This window comes from Fusarium mangiferae (assembly GCF_900044065.1).
Source record: "Fusarium mangiferae strain MRC7560 genome assembly, contig: FMAN_scaffold015, whole genome shotgun sequence".
Lineage (NCBI taxonomy): Eukaryota > Fungi > Ascomycota > Sordariomycetes > Hypocreales > Nectriaceae > Fusarium > Fusarium mangiferae.
This window is the reverse complement of record NW_024573935.1, coordinates 552,797-571,780: the sequence shown is the minus strand read 5'-3', so window position 1 is coordinate 571,780 and position 18,984 is coordinate 552,797. Positions and strand designations below refer to the sequence as shown.

General features: G+C 50.5%; 6 protein-coding genes and 1 non-coding gene across 7 annotated transcripts; 3 read left to right on the top strand and 4 right to left on the bottom strand.

The window, feature by feature from the left end:
• Positions 1–259: 259 nt before the first annotated feature.
• FMAN_12770 (uncharacterized protein) lies at positions 260–465 on the bottom strand (the record flags this gene model as incomplete). The annotated part of the gene is made up of 2 exons (XM_041823250.1): positions 260–337; positions 394–465. The coding sequence occupies 2 exons, from the start codon at positions 463–465 to the stop codon at positions 260–262; spliced, it is 150 nt and encodes a 49-aa protein (XP_041688850.1).
• A 750-nt stretch (positions 466–1,215) lies between these two features.
• Positions 1,216–3,871, bottom strand: FMAN_12769 (putative potassium transporter TRK-1; the record flags this gene model as incomplete). Its single annotated transcript, XM_041823249.1, has 10 exons — positions 1,216–1,444; positions 1,494–1,537; positions 1,585–2,299; positions 2,351–2,465; positions 2,513–2,848; positions 2,910–2,966; positions 3,014–3,397; positions 3,452–3,588; positions 3,647–3,767; positions 3,835–3,871. 10 exons carry the CDS (start codon positions 3,869–3,871, stop codon positions 1,216–1,218), a joined length of 2,175 nt encoding a protein of 724 aa, XP_041688849.1.
• A 1,186-nt stretch (positions 3,872–5,057) lies between these two features.
• Positions 5,058–7,835, top strand: FMAN_12768 (uncharacterized protein; the record flags this gene model as incomplete). Its single annotated transcript, XM_041823248.1, has 1 exon — positions 5,058–7,835. One exon carries the CDS (start codon positions 5,058–5,060, stop codon positions 7,833–7,835), a length of 2,778 nt encoding a protein of 925 aa, XP_041688848.1.
• Positions 7,836–8,161: 326 nt separating this feature from the next.
• Positions 8,162–10,571, bottom strand: FMAN_12767 (uncharacterized protein; the record flags this gene model as incomplete). The annotated part of the gene is made up of 2 exons (XM_041823247.1): positions 8,162–9,081; positions 9,131–10,571. 2 exons carry the CDS (start codon positions 10,569–10,571, stop codon positions 8,162–8,164), a joined length of 2,361 nt encoding a protein of 786 aa, XP_041688847.1.
• A 1,207-nt stretch (positions 10,572–11,778) lies between these two features.
• Positions 11,779–11,871, top strand: tRNA. Its single transcript has 2 exons — positions 11,779–11,815; positions 11,836–11,871. It is a non-coding gene; the product is annotated as a tRNA-Phe (tRNA).
• A 2,552-nt stretch (positions 11,872–14,423) lies between these two features.
• Positions 14,424–15,866, top strand: FMAN_12766 (uncharacterized protein; the record flags this gene model as incomplete). Its single annotated transcript, XM_041823246.1, has 1 exon — positions 14,424–15,866. One exon carries the CDS (start codon positions 14,424–14,426, stop codon positions 15,864–15,866), a length of 1,443 nt encoding a protein of 480 aa, XP_041688846.1.
• Positions 15,867–16,569: 703 nt separating this feature from the next.
• Positions 16,570–18,131, bottom strand: FMAN_12765 (uncharacterized protein; the record flags this gene model as incomplete). The annotated part of the gene is made up of 3 exons (XM_041823245.1): positions 16,570–17,058; positions 17,110–17,735; positions 17,786–18,131. 3 exons carry the CDS (start codon positions 18,129–18,131, stop codon positions 16,570–16,572), a joined length of 1,461 nt encoding a protein of 486 aa, XP_041688845.1.
• Positions 18,132–18,984: the final 853 nt, after the last annotated feature.

Here is an 18,984-nt window from a genome sequence, read left to right as displayed (position 1 = left end):
CCAAGTTTGGTCTGAAAACCAGGTTATTGCGCCCAACGGCCCCCGACTTCTCCATCCACTGCACTCCTTGAACTTATACAACTCCCTTCAAGAGTAGACTTGAAAGAACAAGAAATCTCAACGATAGAAATTGCATACAGCAGAAAACACCTGCCCCAGAGGCCGCGAGCCCATGGCTGTTGAGAGAGTTCCATGTTGCATGATTTAAACCTCAGGCTCATCATCATATGACCAAAGTATGGCATATTGAGATTTCTCATCACAGAGCCTTGAATCCTCTGCATCGGAATTGAATGGAGTTTGAAGCCCGCCGCCTAAGGTGAAAATGCAGCATGACCTGCAAAATATTGTTAGCTTGTGGAATAATACCAAGTCAGGGGGTTATACGCACACCGCAGTTGAGACGCCAAGGAATGTCTGTACGCAGCTAACAAGCCCACCGAAGGGGAAAAGACAGAGACCCATGATTAGTTGTGTATAAGTTCTTAAGAAGATTGGGGAGGCTCGACAGTGGAGTGGCCAAAATCCGTTGTAAGGGATGATGTAGATGAGTTCGGGCTTCCAGCGCGATTGCAAAGGAGGTTTATGTGTCGTGAGATGACTGCTCAGAAAGAAGAAAGAGGCACGAGATTTTAAACTCGCTTGGAGCTTGAAGGTAAAAGTGTTAGAGGGGAAAGTTTCACAATAAAGTTCAGCATATCAGTGTTCAATGATGGAAGGGCGAATTGGATCAAGCTTTGCAGTCTGTCCATTAAGGACTCGGTAGAGAATTGGCTGAGTTATTCGAAATCCACTGCCATGTCGAGCAACGAGTCACAGAACACACGCACAATGAGAAAAGGTAGAACAAAAAAACTCTATTTGAGGATTCTGGCTTGTCTTGCTAAGTTATCTTATATCCCTAAATGCTGATAATCCAGAGCGCCGGGCCTGTCTATAATAGAAAATCTGGGGACAATACCTCTGCTCTATTGTGAAAAAAGAGTTCTCGAGCCACAGCTCAGGAAGGCGAAGACGCATCTAATGCGCCGTTCAAAGTCTTGCAGATCTCCCAATCTACCCACCGGATACCTCTAAGCGTAACTCTGACGTCGCTATGCTGCCAACGAAAGACAAAATGAACGACGAAAAGAAAAAAAGGGAAGAAGGGAAAAGGCCGTGATCTCATCCAACCGGTATCGTGTATGATCAAGAAGAAACCTTGTGTTGTCCAAATCACTCGCGATGCTCGTGGGATTCATGCGACTCGCGAGGCTGGGTGATAGTCTCAGCGCCCAATGACTTCTCTGTTGGCAAGACAATAGCTCGGTCCAATGCATAGGGAAGTCCACGATGGCGCCCACGAATCATCATAGCGCAGATGATGAGTTTACTAAATGTCGTAAACTCGGTGCAAAAAGACGAGTTGATGGTAGGATATCCTAAACTCAAGCCGACATTACAGCTATGTCACGGTTAGCTTCGGCGACGATGATGAAAGGGGGCACCCTTACTATGCTGAAACGCCCTCAAACAACATCGGCCACATTGTAAATGCCTATTATGGTGAGCGTTGTATCCAATGCCTGGTGGAGCCATACTCACCGGATCATTGCCGTCCATGATCTTCTTGTGCTCAGCAATAGAGATACATAAAAGCCCAAGACAGATATACCACAAATCGAAACTCAGCTGGTTCCGGAGATGGGTAACAAAATATGAGCCACCATCTTCCTCATCATATTGCAGACTATGCTCGTAAACGCCCAAAGAGCGTTCCTCATAGGTGTTTGAAGAACGAACGACGATTGAGATGGGGTACACGGAGATGTACATCATGATGAGCAAAGCCATTTGCACAGCTGGGTTAACATTGGCAAGGTTAAAACTGGCTGTACCAGTGTGTCGAGAACTAACGGCCTGAAACACAGCGGCGCAGAACCTCTGCCACCCAGGAAGTACCGTCACAGTCGAGTTGTCCAAGTCCAGGAGTATGATGAACAGAACATCAACGAGATTAAGGAGGGCGAGAATGCCAAAAAGCGCCCAGGTTGGTCCACTGGGGAAAAGTAGGGTATAACACCGCCGTGGGTGATTGAGAAGAAAGTGTAGCGGCTCTTGAAGGGATGACTGCTTCGAGACGGCCTTGGAGGTAGCCCAAATGACAAGCCGGAGGAGAACAGGGTAAAAGGTGTGACCAGCAAGGGCGAGGGCGCTCATGATGAGCAGGGGAGCTGGAGCGTCATTGAAAGAAATCATTGAATCGGGAGTCAAGGTAAAACCCAAGTTGGTGATCATGGTTTGAGAAGAGTAGACTGCCCTGCATAAAAGGTGAGAAGGGCCAGAGGTCATGACTCAGGAGGAAACTCACCACCAAATCCGATTTTGCCCGCACTTGTCGATGTACTCAACGTACTTCTGAGGAGCATTTTGAACCCATGCTATCAAGCAGACAGCCCCGAGGCAGTGGAGAAAGACATAGTAGCCTGTAGACATCAGCAGGTTGTCCCCAGCCAACCACTCGAAGAATTACCAATGATTATCTTGAGCAGGAGCTTCAGGCTTTTGTACTCGATACCACCCAGTTCTTCGCGGTCCTTAGACGACAAGTTGTGGAAGATGGAGTTACGCCCTATGGTAACCTCGCGAGACAGACGTGGAAAGTCGCCCACGGCAAGTGTTGGTGCCCTGGCCAGCGGACGCTCCTTAGGCGCTTGAGCAGGATTGCCAATAACAAAGAGTGACGAAGCTACAGTAGCGACGCGCTCGACGGAGCGGACTTGAGCCAGACTAAGGCCAGCGCTACGTCTACGGCGAAGAGTACCAACGGGGGTGGACTGAGTTCGCGAAATAGGTTCAATGACATCTTCTAGAAGGAGGGCTTAGCTCACGTCACATGCAATACATGTAGCAACAGACAGGGATCGTACCATCTCTAGTGTCTCGGCTGAACCGTCGTCCGTTATTTAACTCGACGAAAGGAAGGCCTGGATACGTCAGTTGGCTCAAGAAAAGGAGCAAGTAGTTGGTGTACCTTGGTCTCGAGCGCGAGGACCGGGGATGTAGAGAGTCGACTCCTGCTGCTCATGGCGAGGATGGTGATCAGTCGAAGGATCAAAAGTGATTCTCGTTTCGTGCTGGTCTCCCTCTTTCGCCGTCTCTTCCTTAATTGTGGGTGAAAGAATGTCTACCGGCCGTTGTTGGGTTTGGTGATCAGGAGCTGGATCAGTCCGACTACGAGCCTCGATTGGCGGGAGTGCATCTCGCTCCGCGACATTCTTATGAACGCGTTCCGTGACAGATCGTGCAAGTCCCGGTCTTTTGTCAAACACTTCCGAAAGAGGATTATCAGCAACGTTCTCTGGATCCTCCTTAGGATCTAGATCCACTGGTCTGCGTCTGCTGAGCAGAGCAGGAGCTATATTGCGAAATGTCAGCAGTGGCCGCCAAGTACAGGCGAGAACGAACTGACCAGCATTCTTGAGGTATCTTCGGAACCAGATAAGACGAACGACCACAACTATGATATTGATTGTCACAAGATTGCAAACCAGCGGTACGAAATACAGAAACAGCTGCTGGTACGTCTTCAGCACAGGAACATCGACTCTGTAGTGAAAACGGTTAGCACCGTTGAAGCCCACAAGTATTGTAGAAAGTGGCTCACGTAGTTAAACCGGTAACGGTCGAGGCGCTAACGCCAAAGAAATAGGCATCAATTGCACTCAGCTTGCCTTCTGGATAGATGAACAAGAAGCTCGACAGACCCATGCAGATGATGTAGATGTCTACGTGCCGCCAGATAGCGTTGTCAGCCGCATCCTTTCGGCACCTTGTCACTAGAACGGCACTCACAGTGTATTTTGACAAAATTGAGATTTGGGCGCCACATGTTCGTCTGTTTGGCGTTAATACGCCGAAGACGATGCCCTAGTGAGAAGGTGTTTCAGGGCTGTTTGCAACTTGGACGGGCGTAAGGTCTGGATGTTCTGTGCCGTTTTCCGAGGAAAGTGAGTGAGCAGGTTGCAGACCAACTCGTTTGAGCAAGAAGAGAGTGCGAGCAGGCAGTGTTTGAGCGAATTATTGCCAAGCCGAGGAGCCGGGATGACAGCTGTGAAGGCATCTGCAATAGCGGAAGTGGTGCATTGACAATAGAACCTGGCGGGCTAACGCAGTGGCTGTAGGTGGCCACCACAATTTGCGGACAATGGACGGGACATTGTCACGGTATTGTTAAGGAAGAACCTCTCTGCCCGGGGTAGCATCCGGTAGCCATCGAGCACGGCCGATAGGAACCGCAGCTCTTGCAGGGGAATGGCGGTAAAGGACCCTGAGGGTATCATAGAGGAGGCCTCGCGATACCTGATTTGGCTGATATAACGTCACTTGCAGACCGTTTCAATGACAGTAGTTGGGTGCTTTGTTTGATGAATCCCTGATTGGGCTTTAGGCGGTGGCAGTGCAGGATTAGCTGGGTCTGCATCACATGCCTAACTCAAGGTTCGGGGGGTAAAGAGATAACTTTATAGCGGATACAGTTGTAGGGAGGTATCTCTAGCGCTGTTGTTTAATTGAACGCATCGTATTTTCTGGCAGCTCCATGCATCAACACACTGGGGATCGTTAGTGAGTAACTGTCCCGATGGAGTGCACAGGGTGTGGGCATGAATGTGAGGCTGGGCAAAATCCATGCCTGAGTCATGTTGCTTCTGTCATCCATGTCTTGAACCTCGAAAACAAATCTTAATACTGAAACATCAACAATCGAATCGAGGTTGAGGTGAATAGAGATTGGAAGTCAACGCTAAGCTCAATTGCCAAGCGCCAAGATCAGATCAACTGCAAGTGCTCGCGCGAACAGACAGGGAAGACCCATTATGTCATCGCTCATCGAAAAGTGGAGATGCACTCTAATCTAATCGCGCTCACGAAGCGCGTCGCAACACGAGCTTGGGCTTGGATCATACATCATCATGCAAATCAAGTAAACAACAAAACAAAATTCAGCCTCAATTGTCTTTCTCTTCTCGACAAGTCAATTTCTTATCAATGACGCATCTACAGCTTCAACTTTAGCAATGGATTACAACTTTGACCAGGACGCCCCGTCTGGCTCCGGCTCCGGTTCTTCAAATTGGCTCGGATTTGGTCAGCGCGTAACTGTCGCTTCTTCGTCACCTGGTGTGCCCAACACTATGCCCGAGGCTGATGATGCTTCTTTCGCCGAGTCATATCGCCCAGAGGCTTCTCCTTTATTCAATCCTCTTTTCATGCCCCGAAACCCGGCTCCTGAAGGTGCACCCTCGAATGCTTTAAGCCCTGGTCCTCCTCCCAGCTGGCCCTGGCAACGCGATGCAACCTTCAACAGTGACGGTCTCGAGTCCCCCGATGTCTCTGCTCTCCCTGATCAGCCTTCGCGTTATTCTGATTCCCCCGAAAATGATACGCCACAAGAATCCGCTATCGTAGAGGAACCTACTGATGCGCATCATATTGGTTCACCCGAACGCGCCCCATTCTCGCCGCCGCAGGAGCCCGCTGCAGGCACGCAAGAGAGCTCGTTAATTCAGTCAAATCGCACCGAGGAAGTGATCGCGGAGGGAGGCATGGATCCCATCGTAGAGGAGTCACGCGTTGAGATTTATGAGCATACCGAGACCATTGTCCAGTCCTCGGAAAAGGAGCCCGAAGAATTGCCTTCCCAACAAGGACTTGACAATGTTGTTGAAAATGGCGAGGCCGATCGCGTTGAGGAAACACCTACCCAGACACCCATTGAACAAGAGATCGGCGTCAATAAGACCACTGATGGGCAACAAACCCCAGCGCAAAACCTATCCAAATCACCAGAGCTCGCCTCGGCCCCTGCCACAGGACCTAGCTCTCTTAAAAATGCATTGCTTTCAGTTGGCAGAGGTATAATGAAGCGTATGTCGGCGCCGCCTCCGGCAGTCGTTGCGACACCTCAACCAGAAGCCCCCCAGAATCGAAGAGCCACCTCAACACAGTTAGAACAACAGACTGAAAGAGCTGGCTCTACTCCCTCACTAGTCGTGGAACTGAAATCAATGTCGGAGCCTGAAAAGGCAACCTTCACTTCCCAAGCTCCTGCCCCTGAGGATGGGCCATCGCACGATGAAGAACCTACTGCACCAGCATCCCCGAAGCGGAGCCGACGAAGCACACAAGGCGTTGTGGAAGAGGCTTCGGGGTCTGCTACAAAGCCCACTCGTGGCCGCCGAAGTATTGCTTCTGCGCCAACTTCACCCGCGGTTAAGAACGCTCCTTCGTCAGCCCAGAAACGAGCCCGCAAGTCCATGCCTGCAAGTGTTCTCGCCGACCAGACACCTAAAAAGCGAGGACGCCCGCGAAAGAGCGATGCTGTAGCGACTCCAGCCGCGCCCCCAAGTACCGCAAAGAGAGGCCGACCCAGAAAGTCGGATGCCACTCCAATCACTGTCCCCAGCGCATCAAAGCCATTGTCTGCTAGAGCCCGTCTCGTTGCCAGTGCTAGCAAGGCTGTAACTACACCTCGAAAAGCTACGACAGCCCGGACACCTAAGACTGCAATTGGACTCCGTGCCGCAGCGACTCCTACAACAACACCAAAGCCACGTGGCAGGCCACCGAAGAACGCTCCTCTGCCAACAGAAGACGAAGAAGAAGTCGAGCCAGAGGTGGAAGTGCCCAAGCGTGCTGGTCGGGCAAAGCGAGGTGCCGACTCGACTGATGAAGCTCCTGCCACAAAGAAAAGCACCCGCACGGTCAAGCCACGCACAGTCCCCTCTCCAGCCAAGCGAGGCCGAGCTACAAGAAAGGCTGCTGCTGCTACTCTCCCTGCAGCTGAGAAGACAGAACCTGTAGCAAAACGTGGCCGCCGAACTGCAGCTGCACCCAAAGAAGAGGCACCCGCCGAAGCTCCTCAGAAACGTGGTCGCCCTGCTTCCAAGGCTGAGGCGCCAGCAGGTGATGAATCTGCTCCAGAGCCGAAGACGCGAAAGCGAGGTCGTGCTGCAGCTGCTGAGAACACCGCGGCTGAAGAGCCTGCGCCCAAGAGACGTGGTCGTGTTGCTAAGTCTGCCCCAGAGGAAATGCCAGCACCGGCTCCTAAACGACGTGGAAGGGCAGCTGCCTCAGAGGCCGTAGAAGAGGCCGTAGCTGAGCCTGCACCTAAAAAGAAGCGTGGACCTGCCAAGACAGCTACTAAGTCGGCCGAGAATACTGCATCTGGGCCCGAGTTGGCCCCCAAGAAGCGAGGACGCGCAGCTGCCTCAGCCAAGGCCACTGAAGATGTTCCTGCTGAGACCGCCACCACAAAGCGTGGCCGTTCTGAACGCACAGCACCCGAGCCTGAGCCTGAAGTCGAAGCACCTGAGCCTGCAACCAAGAAGCGACGTACAACACGCAAAGCCGAGGAGCCAGTCGTTGAGGAACCAAACAAATCCACAGGCCGAAAGACAGGACGGTCTACGAAGGCTGCCAAGGAAGTGGCGGAAGAGCCCGCACCTAAGCGTGGCAAGTCTACTCGCTCTAAGGCTGCCGAATTTGAAGAGCCGAAGCCTGCTGCGAAGCCTCGTGGTCGGGCTGCCGCGAAGAAAGCACCAGAGCCTGCTGTCGAAGCCGAGGCCGAGGCCGAACCAGAGAAGCCCAAGGCTCGTGGACGACCCGCAAAGGGAAAGGCTGGAAAGGGAGAGCTCCCAAGCACAAAGACTGCTGAAGCTCCTGCTCCAAAGCGAGGACGAGGAGCAGCCAAAGCCACAGCCACCAAGGCCAAGGGCTCTGCTCCTACAGGCGTGACTAAGACGGGAAGAGCAGCACAAACTGGTGTACGAAGGGGACTGCGATCAAGGGGCTGAATTAATGTCTGATATACACATGCAAAACTTTTGTTTCGGCGATAAAGGATGGTAGGGTGGGACATCTGGTTTTTGAGGTTTATTGTAAATTATGGTATCCGGGATGAGCAGGCATGGGTTTGGAACGGTATTACGAAAGCACTTGTATGGAGTACATGGGGTAGCAACAAGTTCACATATATGCTTCCGGTTGATCTGGGATCAAAGTACTCAAGAATCGCGATATTTTCATTGACTTGTACGGTAATAAAGCATAACATCGCAACATAGTAGAGCCATCAACAAACAGACTGGTATCTTGAAAACAAAAGGAAGAAAACCCCAAATCACTCGTAAAGATCCTTATCCACATCGCCATCCTTGTTCGAATGGGGGCTTGTCACCTTGATGCCATTCTCCAATCGCGACAGTGTCATGATATACCCCTTGTGATCGCACCAACTTCGCACCATCTTGACAGCAGTCTTGATCTCCCGTCCATTGAGTTGCCAGAGTGACAACTCTGCAATGTCCTCGTCATCGAGCGGCTTGTCATGATAGGTTGCAGTGATCTCTCCTCCAGCATCCCCGTCTGTGCCGTCGTTTCTAGGCGTGGTAGAGCCCGTGGCAGTGGTTTCGTCCGTGATGTCTGTGATTCGGTTGCTGTCAGGCAGACGTTGGAGGAACTTGCGCCAAACGGTCTCGCGAGCCTCACGAGTGAGAGACTTGAAGAGGAGATGCAAGCTGACTCGGCTGCGGAACGCAGTATCAATGGTGTGGTACAGGTTGGTGGTGAGGAAGATGATGCCGCGATAGTACTCGAGCTCGCGAAGAAAGATGCTGACGAGTTCATTACGATGGATATCATTGGGGTTACGCTCTGCCATGAAGACATCCGCTTCGTCAAGCAGGATGACAGCGTTCCACTCGGTTGCCATCTCAAACACCTTCTTGATGTTCGCACCCAGAGCGGCAGCATTAATACCTAGATCCTCAGCCTGCAAGTAGAAGAGAGGATGATGGGTGCGATCAGCAATCGCTTCGGCCATGAGGGTCTTTCCAGTTCCAGGAGGACCAGACAGAAGCATGATGAGACCTTGGCCCTTGCCGACAATCACATCCTCCATAGCCGTATTGACGCCGTTGGCAAGGCTGTGATTCTCAACGAAAGACAGCACTAAATCCTTCTGCTGTTCGTCAAAGACGAGATGAGAGTACGCTTGATCGTTCCAGACAATCGGCTCAATATCCTCGACATAGAAATAGACTATAAATGATTAGCACAATCACAAAACATCAGGTATCAGTGATCTCACCCCAGAGCTTGTTCTTCAAGGCGTATCCACCAATGAGCTCGGTCATGAATGCCAGATCTTTGGGCTTCTGAAGAAGCTCTTCCTTGTTTTTGGTCTGGTCCTCCTCATTGAGCCTCTTCTGCTGTGTCTTGGGGTGTTTGCCCTCGGGTTTGGCCTCGGCGAGATCCTGCTTATGGCGGCGGCGCGACACATCGACCACCTCAATCTCTGGGTCCTTGTTTTCACGCTTTCCTTGGGCAAGGTGGTATTTGTTATATCCGACCACGTCGACTAGGATACGACATTCCACGTTGTGCTTTTCAACGCCAGATTCTCCTGGGTGAAGAGCAATGCCGTTGTATGAGCAATACGTCAAGCCCTGTAGGTCAAGAACCTTGCGACCGCGAGACACCAAGCGCTGTTCAATAGCATCTTTCTCTGGGTGCATTTCGAAGGGGTAATGGCGAAGTTCACGAATGGGCTTGTTTCCGGCGAACTCATTGATCGTAAGCGACTTCTTCCTCCAGATGAACTCCTCGCCGTTGAAAGCCATGACTTTGGCCGTCAGAACGAGCTGCATGACACCTTCGTTGGTGTCGTACTCCGTACCATCTACCTTTGCAATGAACTCGGAGTTCATTCCATAGCTATAGGCTGTAGAGTCCCTGGGAAAAAGAGTCCATGCCGTTCGGAAGTCAATGAGATCCTTGTCAAGTAAGTTCCGTCGCTTGATCTTGAGATCGCGGAAGATCTCATCAAAAACTCTGAGGAGCAGTTGCAGATATCCCTTTAGTGGATATTCCTTCTTGGTGTTGCGATACAAGTCTCGGATCTCATCCTGACAGAACCACAGAGGGCGGAAAGGCTCTTTGAAGACGGCGATATCGTGGACGTCAAGATGGAGATTCTCCTTCTTCAGGATAGGCTCGATTGCACTGACAAGAAGAGGGTTCTGGATGTCGACTTGGTGGTACTTGAGAGGGTATCGGTTTGAGACAGCGCCCTTCTGGATGTCTTTGATCTTGTACACCTTAATGGCAACACGGTCTCGTGCTTTGGCAATGGCCGTGGGCATTTGCTTGGGTGGGTAGTCTTGCCAGTCCCAATTATTCCTCCCAGGGTCCGAGTGCTTCCCCTCGTAGAGGGTTTGTATGACAGTGTCGGCACCAAACGAAGGATCCCTGTAGTCGGTCTCCTCGGGCTCCTCATCGTTGTACTCTTTCTCAAGATCAAGTGGCTCATCGAGAGGAGACTTCTTGCGGTGGAGAAGCTTGTGCTTCCATTTCCATGCCATGTCAGAAATGTTTTCACCAACGTTTTGGAGCATGTTGGACCGAGATTTTCTAGCTTGAAGGAAAGCCTCGTATTCGCGGTCGAATTTGCGGTTGAAGGAAGCGATGTGGCTGGGAGTCCGATGAAGAACGATCCAAGTAGGCTCAGTGGTTGTATTTGACGACTCCATGCTCAAAGCCCAAGAACGTCCTAGCAGGGGAGAAAGAGAAGATAAAACAAGCTTTAGCTTGGAGTGCAGATCTAGCGCCAGTAAATTACAGTAAACACAGCCTTCCTTTGGCTTCCAAGGACTGGATTGGCAGGGAAGGGGTCAAATCCGATAGCTTAGGACTTGCTGATGCCTGGTGCCTGGTGCCATTGCTGCCTCACCGTTGGCCTTGACGCCATTGTCAGCCATTGCCTACCTTACCTACCTACCTAGTACCTACGGCAGCAGCTGAAACTGCATGCACAGGTACATCCATCCATTTATGAGGGCACCTCAGTGAAAGACATCCATAACCATCTATGACCCGCCAATTGCAGTTTGATAGCACGTCTTACTGGTCAATACTTTGAAAAACTGGAGACATATAACAGGAAATGGATGTATGTCTATCTAATGCATGATTGTTGGTAGTGTTACGTATCTCAATGGTCAGGATCAGAGTGAGATGATGTTTGCCGTCCACCCCTTGGCCTAGGACTTACAGCTCGGAAGCCCCTGTGCGGGCCCCTGTAAGTCCTGACTCCTCCCCGGACACGCTAAGGGAGCTTGGGCCTCTGCCTAATATGACCCGCCACTTAGCAAGTGTTGGTAGTTAGCTGAAAGAAAAGAGGCCTCAAGATGATCAAACTGACAGCAACAATCAGGCTTGTCCTTCGGAAGATACCCGTATTATTTTGTCTAAAGCTCCTGGATTTTCAGCCCTACTTCGCCCAGCTCCCGCACAAGGCATCCACATTCGGTAGCTTAGGAGGCTCAACACAAGGCACTTCATGAGGCAGCATCATATCATCAAGGACGGGAAGTGAAGTGAGACTTGCCGCTCCACGCGAGGAAAATAAAGTTGCCAGATTTATGTCGTGCGCTACTATAGCCAAACTGATTTACTCGCTAGTCTACTAATCTGTACGATGCTGTCACGGCTGTCAGTGTAACCTCATCTGCAACTCAGAGGAGAGAGGCAGAGCTTGAATTGCTTTCACTGTACACCACTTTCAAGCGACCAATTAGCTTTGGATAATAAGGCAAAGTTCGATGGGGGGCAGATCAGCCACAGACGTTGGGGTACTGGCTGAAATGCCATCCCTCCGTCGCAATTCTTCGAGCGTCTGTGGAGTAGTGCCTCGGGCTCGATGGTCATGAGCAACGATAATTCACAGGAATTCAACAAGCGGGTTTAGCTCAGTTGGGAGAGCGTCAGACTGAAGTCAAACTTCAATCAATTGATATCTGAAGGTCATGTGTTCGATCCACATAAACCGCAAGTTCTTTTTTTGGTGTCTACCTTAGCACGAAAGTGGGGAGGGAATGTGTACATGGAGTCGTTATTACCAGGCAGGAACTGATGAACACGCTGTTATATTCTTTTCAATATCTAGCTAGGTATTGGTTGATTATCAGTAGGTAGGAAAGAGACTTCTTCCTTTCTCTTCTTTCAGTGCATGAATTTTATCAGTGTTGTTGGTTGGTTGCTCTGCAAGCCATATGTAAATGCTACACGATTCCCAAGTGTCGTCGGTCGTCGCCGGTATTGATGAAGATGAAGATCGCAGCCAAATTCTTGTACGTCAATGCTAGAATTGGATCACCAGCACTTCATCCCTCTTACTCCTGAAGTCTTCTTCAAAATACGTTACTAGGCGATGTCGACCGAATTGCTCTCTTTATCGGCACTTGCACTTTACAAATCACACGTTCCAGAAGGGGCATTTGCTTGATCAACTTACACACTCGCCCATTGATCCATCATCGTATGGGTAACGATGACCAGAACAGATTTGCAAGCTATCGAATATCTGAAGTAATCAAATTGTTGAGTCCTTGTGGTCAGCCGGGCCTTTCTGGAAAAGCACATCGTGTGCCAACCTATGGACCGACGAGCCATTTTTCGCCGTGAACAGTCTGAAAGTGAAAGCACTTATCAAGTTCAACAGCCTTCTTACCACGAGATCTTCAATGAAAGATTGGCAAGTATACTTATAATGCAATGGCATCCCGGAGGTGTGCAAAATTTGGAGTCCATGGGCCACAACGAGGCCTTGCGTATCGGATATTCTGATATCCACCAGTCCAACAAGGACATGACTAAATGCCTATCATTGAATGAGAGAGAGGCGAGCATGAATTTACCGAGGAACTTGGCACGACTTCACAGACCAGCACTCAGAAACTCGGCTAGTTGTCCTTCAGTTCTTTCTCGTGTTGCCGAAGCGATTCCTCTAGTCGAGGAAGAAGCCATGGACGGAAGGATGAACAACCCGACATCTCAAGTCAATTTTGGAGATACCGCAATGCATTGGAGCGAGCCAAAGAAGCATGAAAACTTGGATCCGCGGTGAAGATATTTGGTAACCATCCATTCTGATAGGTGCCATGACTACGAGCCAGAGGGGCTTTACCCTGAAATGTCTGTCTATCACTGTCTCGACAGGAAATCCCTGCATAAACCTCAAAATTAATGGTATCATTCAACAATTCTCCCTAAACCACTTGCCATCCTTCACATGGCTGATGTGCATCCTGCTTGAACAAGATCGAAGCTGAACTCGCCCCAATGTTTAGCAAGTGGCTAACCCATTCCGCTCTTCTCTGCCATAGAAATTGTGGGCATACCTCTAGAAAACATGTGGCTGTTCTGTTTGCCGGAAGAGATATTGGGTAATGATCTTTATTACCAGGCCAAAGGACTGACGGCTGTGAAACCTCACGCACGATCCCGCAGAGATACAAGCGTTGGAGGGTGCAAAGCGAATTACTTGCAACAGCTCACGCAGTGGAGGGCTAGTGCAGTCTTGGGGATGCCGTTGCAATACTTGCCCGGATCAGGGAAGTCACTGGGTGCCGGGCAATGGCAAGCACAGGAGAAGGTATGGTGTGGCATGGCTCTTCGAACACAGTGTAAGAGCTCACGCAGAGAGTTCTATCATCGAATTTGGGATGGAGAATCGACAGGGCAGTAAACGGAGATCATGTAATTCCCTCAGAGCATAGGGTCTTGGGTCTGAAGTTGCAGAAATCTATGGTGACACTCAACGGCAAGTTGCCGTATCTCCCTCTAGAAGCATACACCGCTTGTCTATGGGAATCAAATCATTGACCAGGCCTGACTCACGGTCACTGAAGGTGAAGTAAGACGTCATCGTCCGATATAAAACGACACATGACTAACAGCTGCTTGCCAGGTGACATAGACAGCATACCCAGGCTACCATGCTATAGCAACCACATCGTCAAGACATACGTCAAAACACAAACTCGAAATCCCACCATTGCAAATAACATTCTTTCACTGATACGATATCTTTGACCGCAATTTGAGTCTGTTGTCTGACAGCAGGCTCATCCACGTCTTCTGCGCAGCTACCCGAAGCCCACGGCTGCAAACCGAGTACCTCAACCAGCGCGGTGTGCAAAGTTTGGCGAAGCAAATCATCCATGATATAGCTCGGTATAGTCTGATTCTATTTACTTGTTTACTTTCTTTGGTCGTTCACTATTGTTTCTATTCGGAACCCCGCTTCATACATCGGCTTCTATCAATGAAGGCGGGATGAATGAATAGAAACGACCACCGCCATTGTTCAACGATATTTTGCTGTCCACGGACCATTCAATCACAACAATAAGCAATCTCGACTCTCAAATACGGAGGACTATAAATTGGTCTTCGCTTCTACCGGCTTCGAATCTTGATTCTCATCATCTCACTCGACTCTCCTCTACTGTACCCTACTGTATCGACACTTATCCAGCATATCATAATTATTCATCTTCAACTCATCTTCACCACCGGTTCCATCTTGACTGTTCTTCAAGATGGAAACGCCTCTAACTCCAATCACTCGAGAGAGTTCTAGCAGCCCTGATCTCGACGTTACTCCTCCCTCTAATGAGCTGAGCAGCCCATTCACCAGACCTAGCACTATCAGCACAGGTTCTGAACTCAAGAACAAATCCCACATGACTTTCTCGCAGGTTGCTGGGGAATCACCCAGTCTCCGTAAGGATCGAGGCCCTCTTCCCCAGACCAATCTGAACGCTATCATCGAGAAAACTCCCACTTATCGAGCTCCTCAGTTCCGAAACAAACCAATCTCTATGCATGAGCGCAACCATGAAGCTTACAGGTTCATGCCTCAAAACCCTATGTCCTTCAAGTCGAATGTGGCTGGGCTAGCTACACCAGCCTATCCTATCCGCCAGCCTATTGCTCCTCCTCCCGATCATGCTGCTTCAAGCAGAAGCCTGTTCCCTGGAGCCTTGGCTCCATCTCCAGCCATTTGGGAAGGCCTAAAGGGGCACTTCAGCCAGCTCGACATCAACGAGCACCAAAGCATGGCTACCCCAACAACTCTCCCCCCTTCTCAGACACCCCTGGCTCCCATCCAAGAGGCTCCGCGTCCTGTTCTCCCCTCTTGGCTCGAGGACGCTCTGAAGAAGGTACCATACGTCCAGAGCCAAGATGACCATCACCAAAAGCTCAGTTTGGCTGCCCGTCAACAAAATGCCCGTGGCTTCAGGCCCATGGCGGCTATCACTCGCCCTGCCAGCCACACTGCCCGTGAAGACGAAGTTCGCGAGTCTGTCTTCTCTGACAACTACAAAGGAGAACATAACACACGAAATGCAAGCGCTTTGAGCCTCACCCCTGAGCAGAATTGCGCCCTCTGGCTGACCAATCTCCCACCTGATGTCACTCATCATGAACTGCTTGGACAAATTCGCAATGTCGGACGCATCTGGTGCTCTGTCATCAACGAGCCTGACTGGGAGCGCCATGAAACCGCAGCCGCAAAGGTCGTTTTCTTCACCCCTGGTCCTGCTCAACTTCTTCTCTCAAAGTCTCTCACACAGGGTATCAGTGTTCGAGGCTTCCCTGTGCGAGTCACCCACAACCGCGTCAAGTATGGGGAACAAGGCATTTTGGGACCTGCATCGCGTGTTCTCATCATCACCGGGAAGAGCACCTTTGTGAACCCCAGCTCGCTCACAGAGTTCTTCGAGGAGCGCTTCGTCTTTGAGGTTGACGAGATCACCGAACTCATCGTTCAGGGGGACACTGCAAAGGGCGGCCGGTCTGTGGTCGAATATCGATTTGGAAGCTTTCGTTGCCAGGCGCAAATGGGCAAGATGGCCTTGGAAAAGGATCGTCCTCAGGGGTTTGAGAAGGTTGAGTTCGGAGAGGATCCTTGCGAGGTTGGTGACACCCTCTCCGCCTATGGTGTTGCTGCGGAACGTATTCAGGGAAAGGGAATGTGAGGCTGAGATATGAATGATGACGACAAGGATTTGTCTATGGGAGTGAATGAAGTTTTTGGACGGGGGTATTTATGTTGTCTTGCTTGTTGGCACCGGGAGCTCCCCGTTAGCTTATACCCTCGAATGGCCTCAGAACGCATCGGATAGATTACGACATGAGACGCTACTTAGATGACTTAGATATTGTCGACATTATTGCTGTAATTTACTTGCTACCCACAAGAACCGAGATGTCGATGGCCTGAGTGAGTGCTCATGCCAGGCGCTTTCGCCTTTCAGGTGTCCTATGACCAGTAAGCAGCCATTGCAACGGGCATGCCCGTGTTCGATGTGGCTTCGCATTGACTTTACGATGGCCTATAATTAGTCGCTAGGGCTGAACACTACCCAGTGAGTTGCAGCGAATTAGCGTGCCCTTGGCGATCTGAGTTAACGTTGAACCGAGACGGTGGACATGCCACTTCCGACTCGATGTAACCATATTGCACATGACAATCGTCATCCATGAACTAGCCATAAACGGCATTCAGGCCATTGTCTTGATGCTCGGGATCGTATGATGATTTCATCGTGATATTTTATAATTCTTTGGTACAGACAAGAGACCGCCATGAATGAACTCCGTCAACACCACCCACGTCTAACAATGCTGGTATAACCCCAATTACACAGAAAAGAACAAAAGAAAACAACCGTAAAACATCTATCGTTTCAATGACTCATCCCACGGTAACCACGTCTGGCGATCAAAAGACGGCATGCACTTGACCTTCTCCGGCGGCTCGTACTGCCACTCAATATGGGCTTTATCCTCCTCCATATGCTGGATAACCTCATTCGTAAAGCCCTTCAGCTTCTTGATGTCCTTGCCTCTCGCATCTGTATACTCCAGACTGATGCTAGGTACCACTGCGATCTTTCGGTAGCCCTTGTGCCACAGGTCCTTGCAGAATAGTTGCGGTTCGCCCTGGAAGCATTCGTCCTTTTTGGGATCGCGGAATCGTAGACCGTTGAGGATCGGGGCGGCCGTGAAGGCTGTTGCGCCGTTCCAGCAGGCGAAGACTTGGAAAGGAAGATGGGCGTCGTATCGCATTCGTGCTTCTCGGTTTCCTCTGAATAAGTCCCAGGCATTGTCCCATGATCCGTCTTCAGGGATGGGGAAGAATGTGTCTCCAGCAAGTGTCCTGGCGACCTGCAGCGTGTTAGTTTCTCAGTCTGGTCGGGGAAATCGGATCAAACTTACCCATACGTCGTAGAATGTGGGATCAGGGCCAGCGTAGGTAAAGTCCATGGCGCAGGTCATATCGGCATTCAGCTTACGACGCTGGAGCGCAAGCTCAAGTAGATCATCGGGACAAGCAGCAACATCGTTGATGAAGAGGACGGTAGTGTCATCCGCCGCTGGAACCTTCTTCTTAAACAGCGGCTCCAAGGCCAAGTTTCGCAATTGGGCCAACTTGCGAATGCGAGGGCCTTTTGACGGGTTAATCGCAGAGTTGTTGTAAAAGTAAGTAATTCCAAGTTCCTCGAGGAACGGGCGCAAAGCAACAAGAACGTCAGCAGTTCCATCGGGAGAATTGCCTTCGACGATTGAGAGGGCGCATCGTTCAGGTCCAAGGAATTGGATGGCCTCGACAATGCTGCCCATGAGACGAGGAAGAAGGTCTACGATATTGCGTAAATTAAGGGCAAAGAAGAAGTCGATTGGATGTTGGTCGTTTGTGTCTCCGCGAGTGTCCTTCTTCTTTTGAAGGTCTTTGTATCGCTTGGTGTCCAAGGGAGGGCATTGAAGACGTGGGCGCTCTTTTGAAGCGGGATCGAGGATGGCGTGAATGTAGGGAGTGATGCGCTCTGTAGAGAGGACGGAGCCTGGGACATGTCAGTCACTCTTAAGCGGAAAGTCGAAGATTGGGACTCACCATTTGCGATTGGGATGGCAGATTTTGTTGTTGTTGGTGAGGGCGCTGCGGAAGTGGTAGAGGAGACGGTTGGTGTAGTATGTACCTCGATTGAACTTGTGGTGTAAGTGTCGAGGGTCGAATATGAAGGAGGTTCCTCGATAACAGGCGAGTCAACCAAATCTGACGTGGTACTCAAAGGTAAATCTATTGTTTCCGTAGACGTGGTCTTAAGGGAGGAGGGGGCATGGAGCGGTAGGTATGCCTCAGATAATCTGGTTATATGATCTCGGCCAAGGTACAAGCTCGCTGTGACTAACAAGAAGCAGACGAGCGGGACGCTCAGAACAAAGACCTTGCGATGCATTTCGTCAACAATTCGAGTCCATCACAGAGAAAAAGGAATGAAATTATGATGAGAGAGACGAAAAGAGAAGGGGAAAATTACAAGAACAATAATTAATTTACTCGCGCGGCTGAGAGAAGGGCGAGGCACAGCACCATCGCCTCGAAGGGAAGGGTTGGGTTGAGACACAAACGCCTCGTCCAGTACGAGAGCCCGCTAACAGGCGCTAGAGGACACACCCCGGCAGCGCCGTTTGAAGGCCGAGGGCACGTTACTGAGAGCCTGCCTGCTGTAAGCTTTGGGCTGGACTGGTCACTGTCAGCGTCAGCGGCCAGCGGCCAGCGGTCAGCCCACCACGGTCTCCTCTCCACTGCTCATTATTCGGGGACCTCGTTTACACGGGAGCTAGCAGGGGGCTGATCTTGCAATTATTGGATTGGGTCGATACTATACGACCTGTTCTAACTATTTGCGACGTGGTATTATGAGCTATCTGTGATTACATTCCGTGGTCAATTTGCTGACTGATTTGAGTCAGCGCAAACTCCCCTCGAGAGCACGATTGTCGCGGGAAATATAAGCAGAGTTGAATCCTCCTCGTCTCAAATTTTACTTGTTCCTTCGTCTCATTTCAACTCGGCACGTTAGACCGAACCTGTCATCTCATCATTGGAGCTTGGATGGGTTAATCACTCAACTTGCAGCAGACAAGGATCACAAACTCTGCAAGGGTTAATGGCAATGGAACTTGCCCTATCGAGCCAAGTCAGATGCCAAGCCGTATCACGCCGCGTTAAGATAACGATTTGCTGCAAGGAACATGGCGTCGAATTCCGATGAAAACGGTTGACAACAACCGTCTAAAACGGTACCA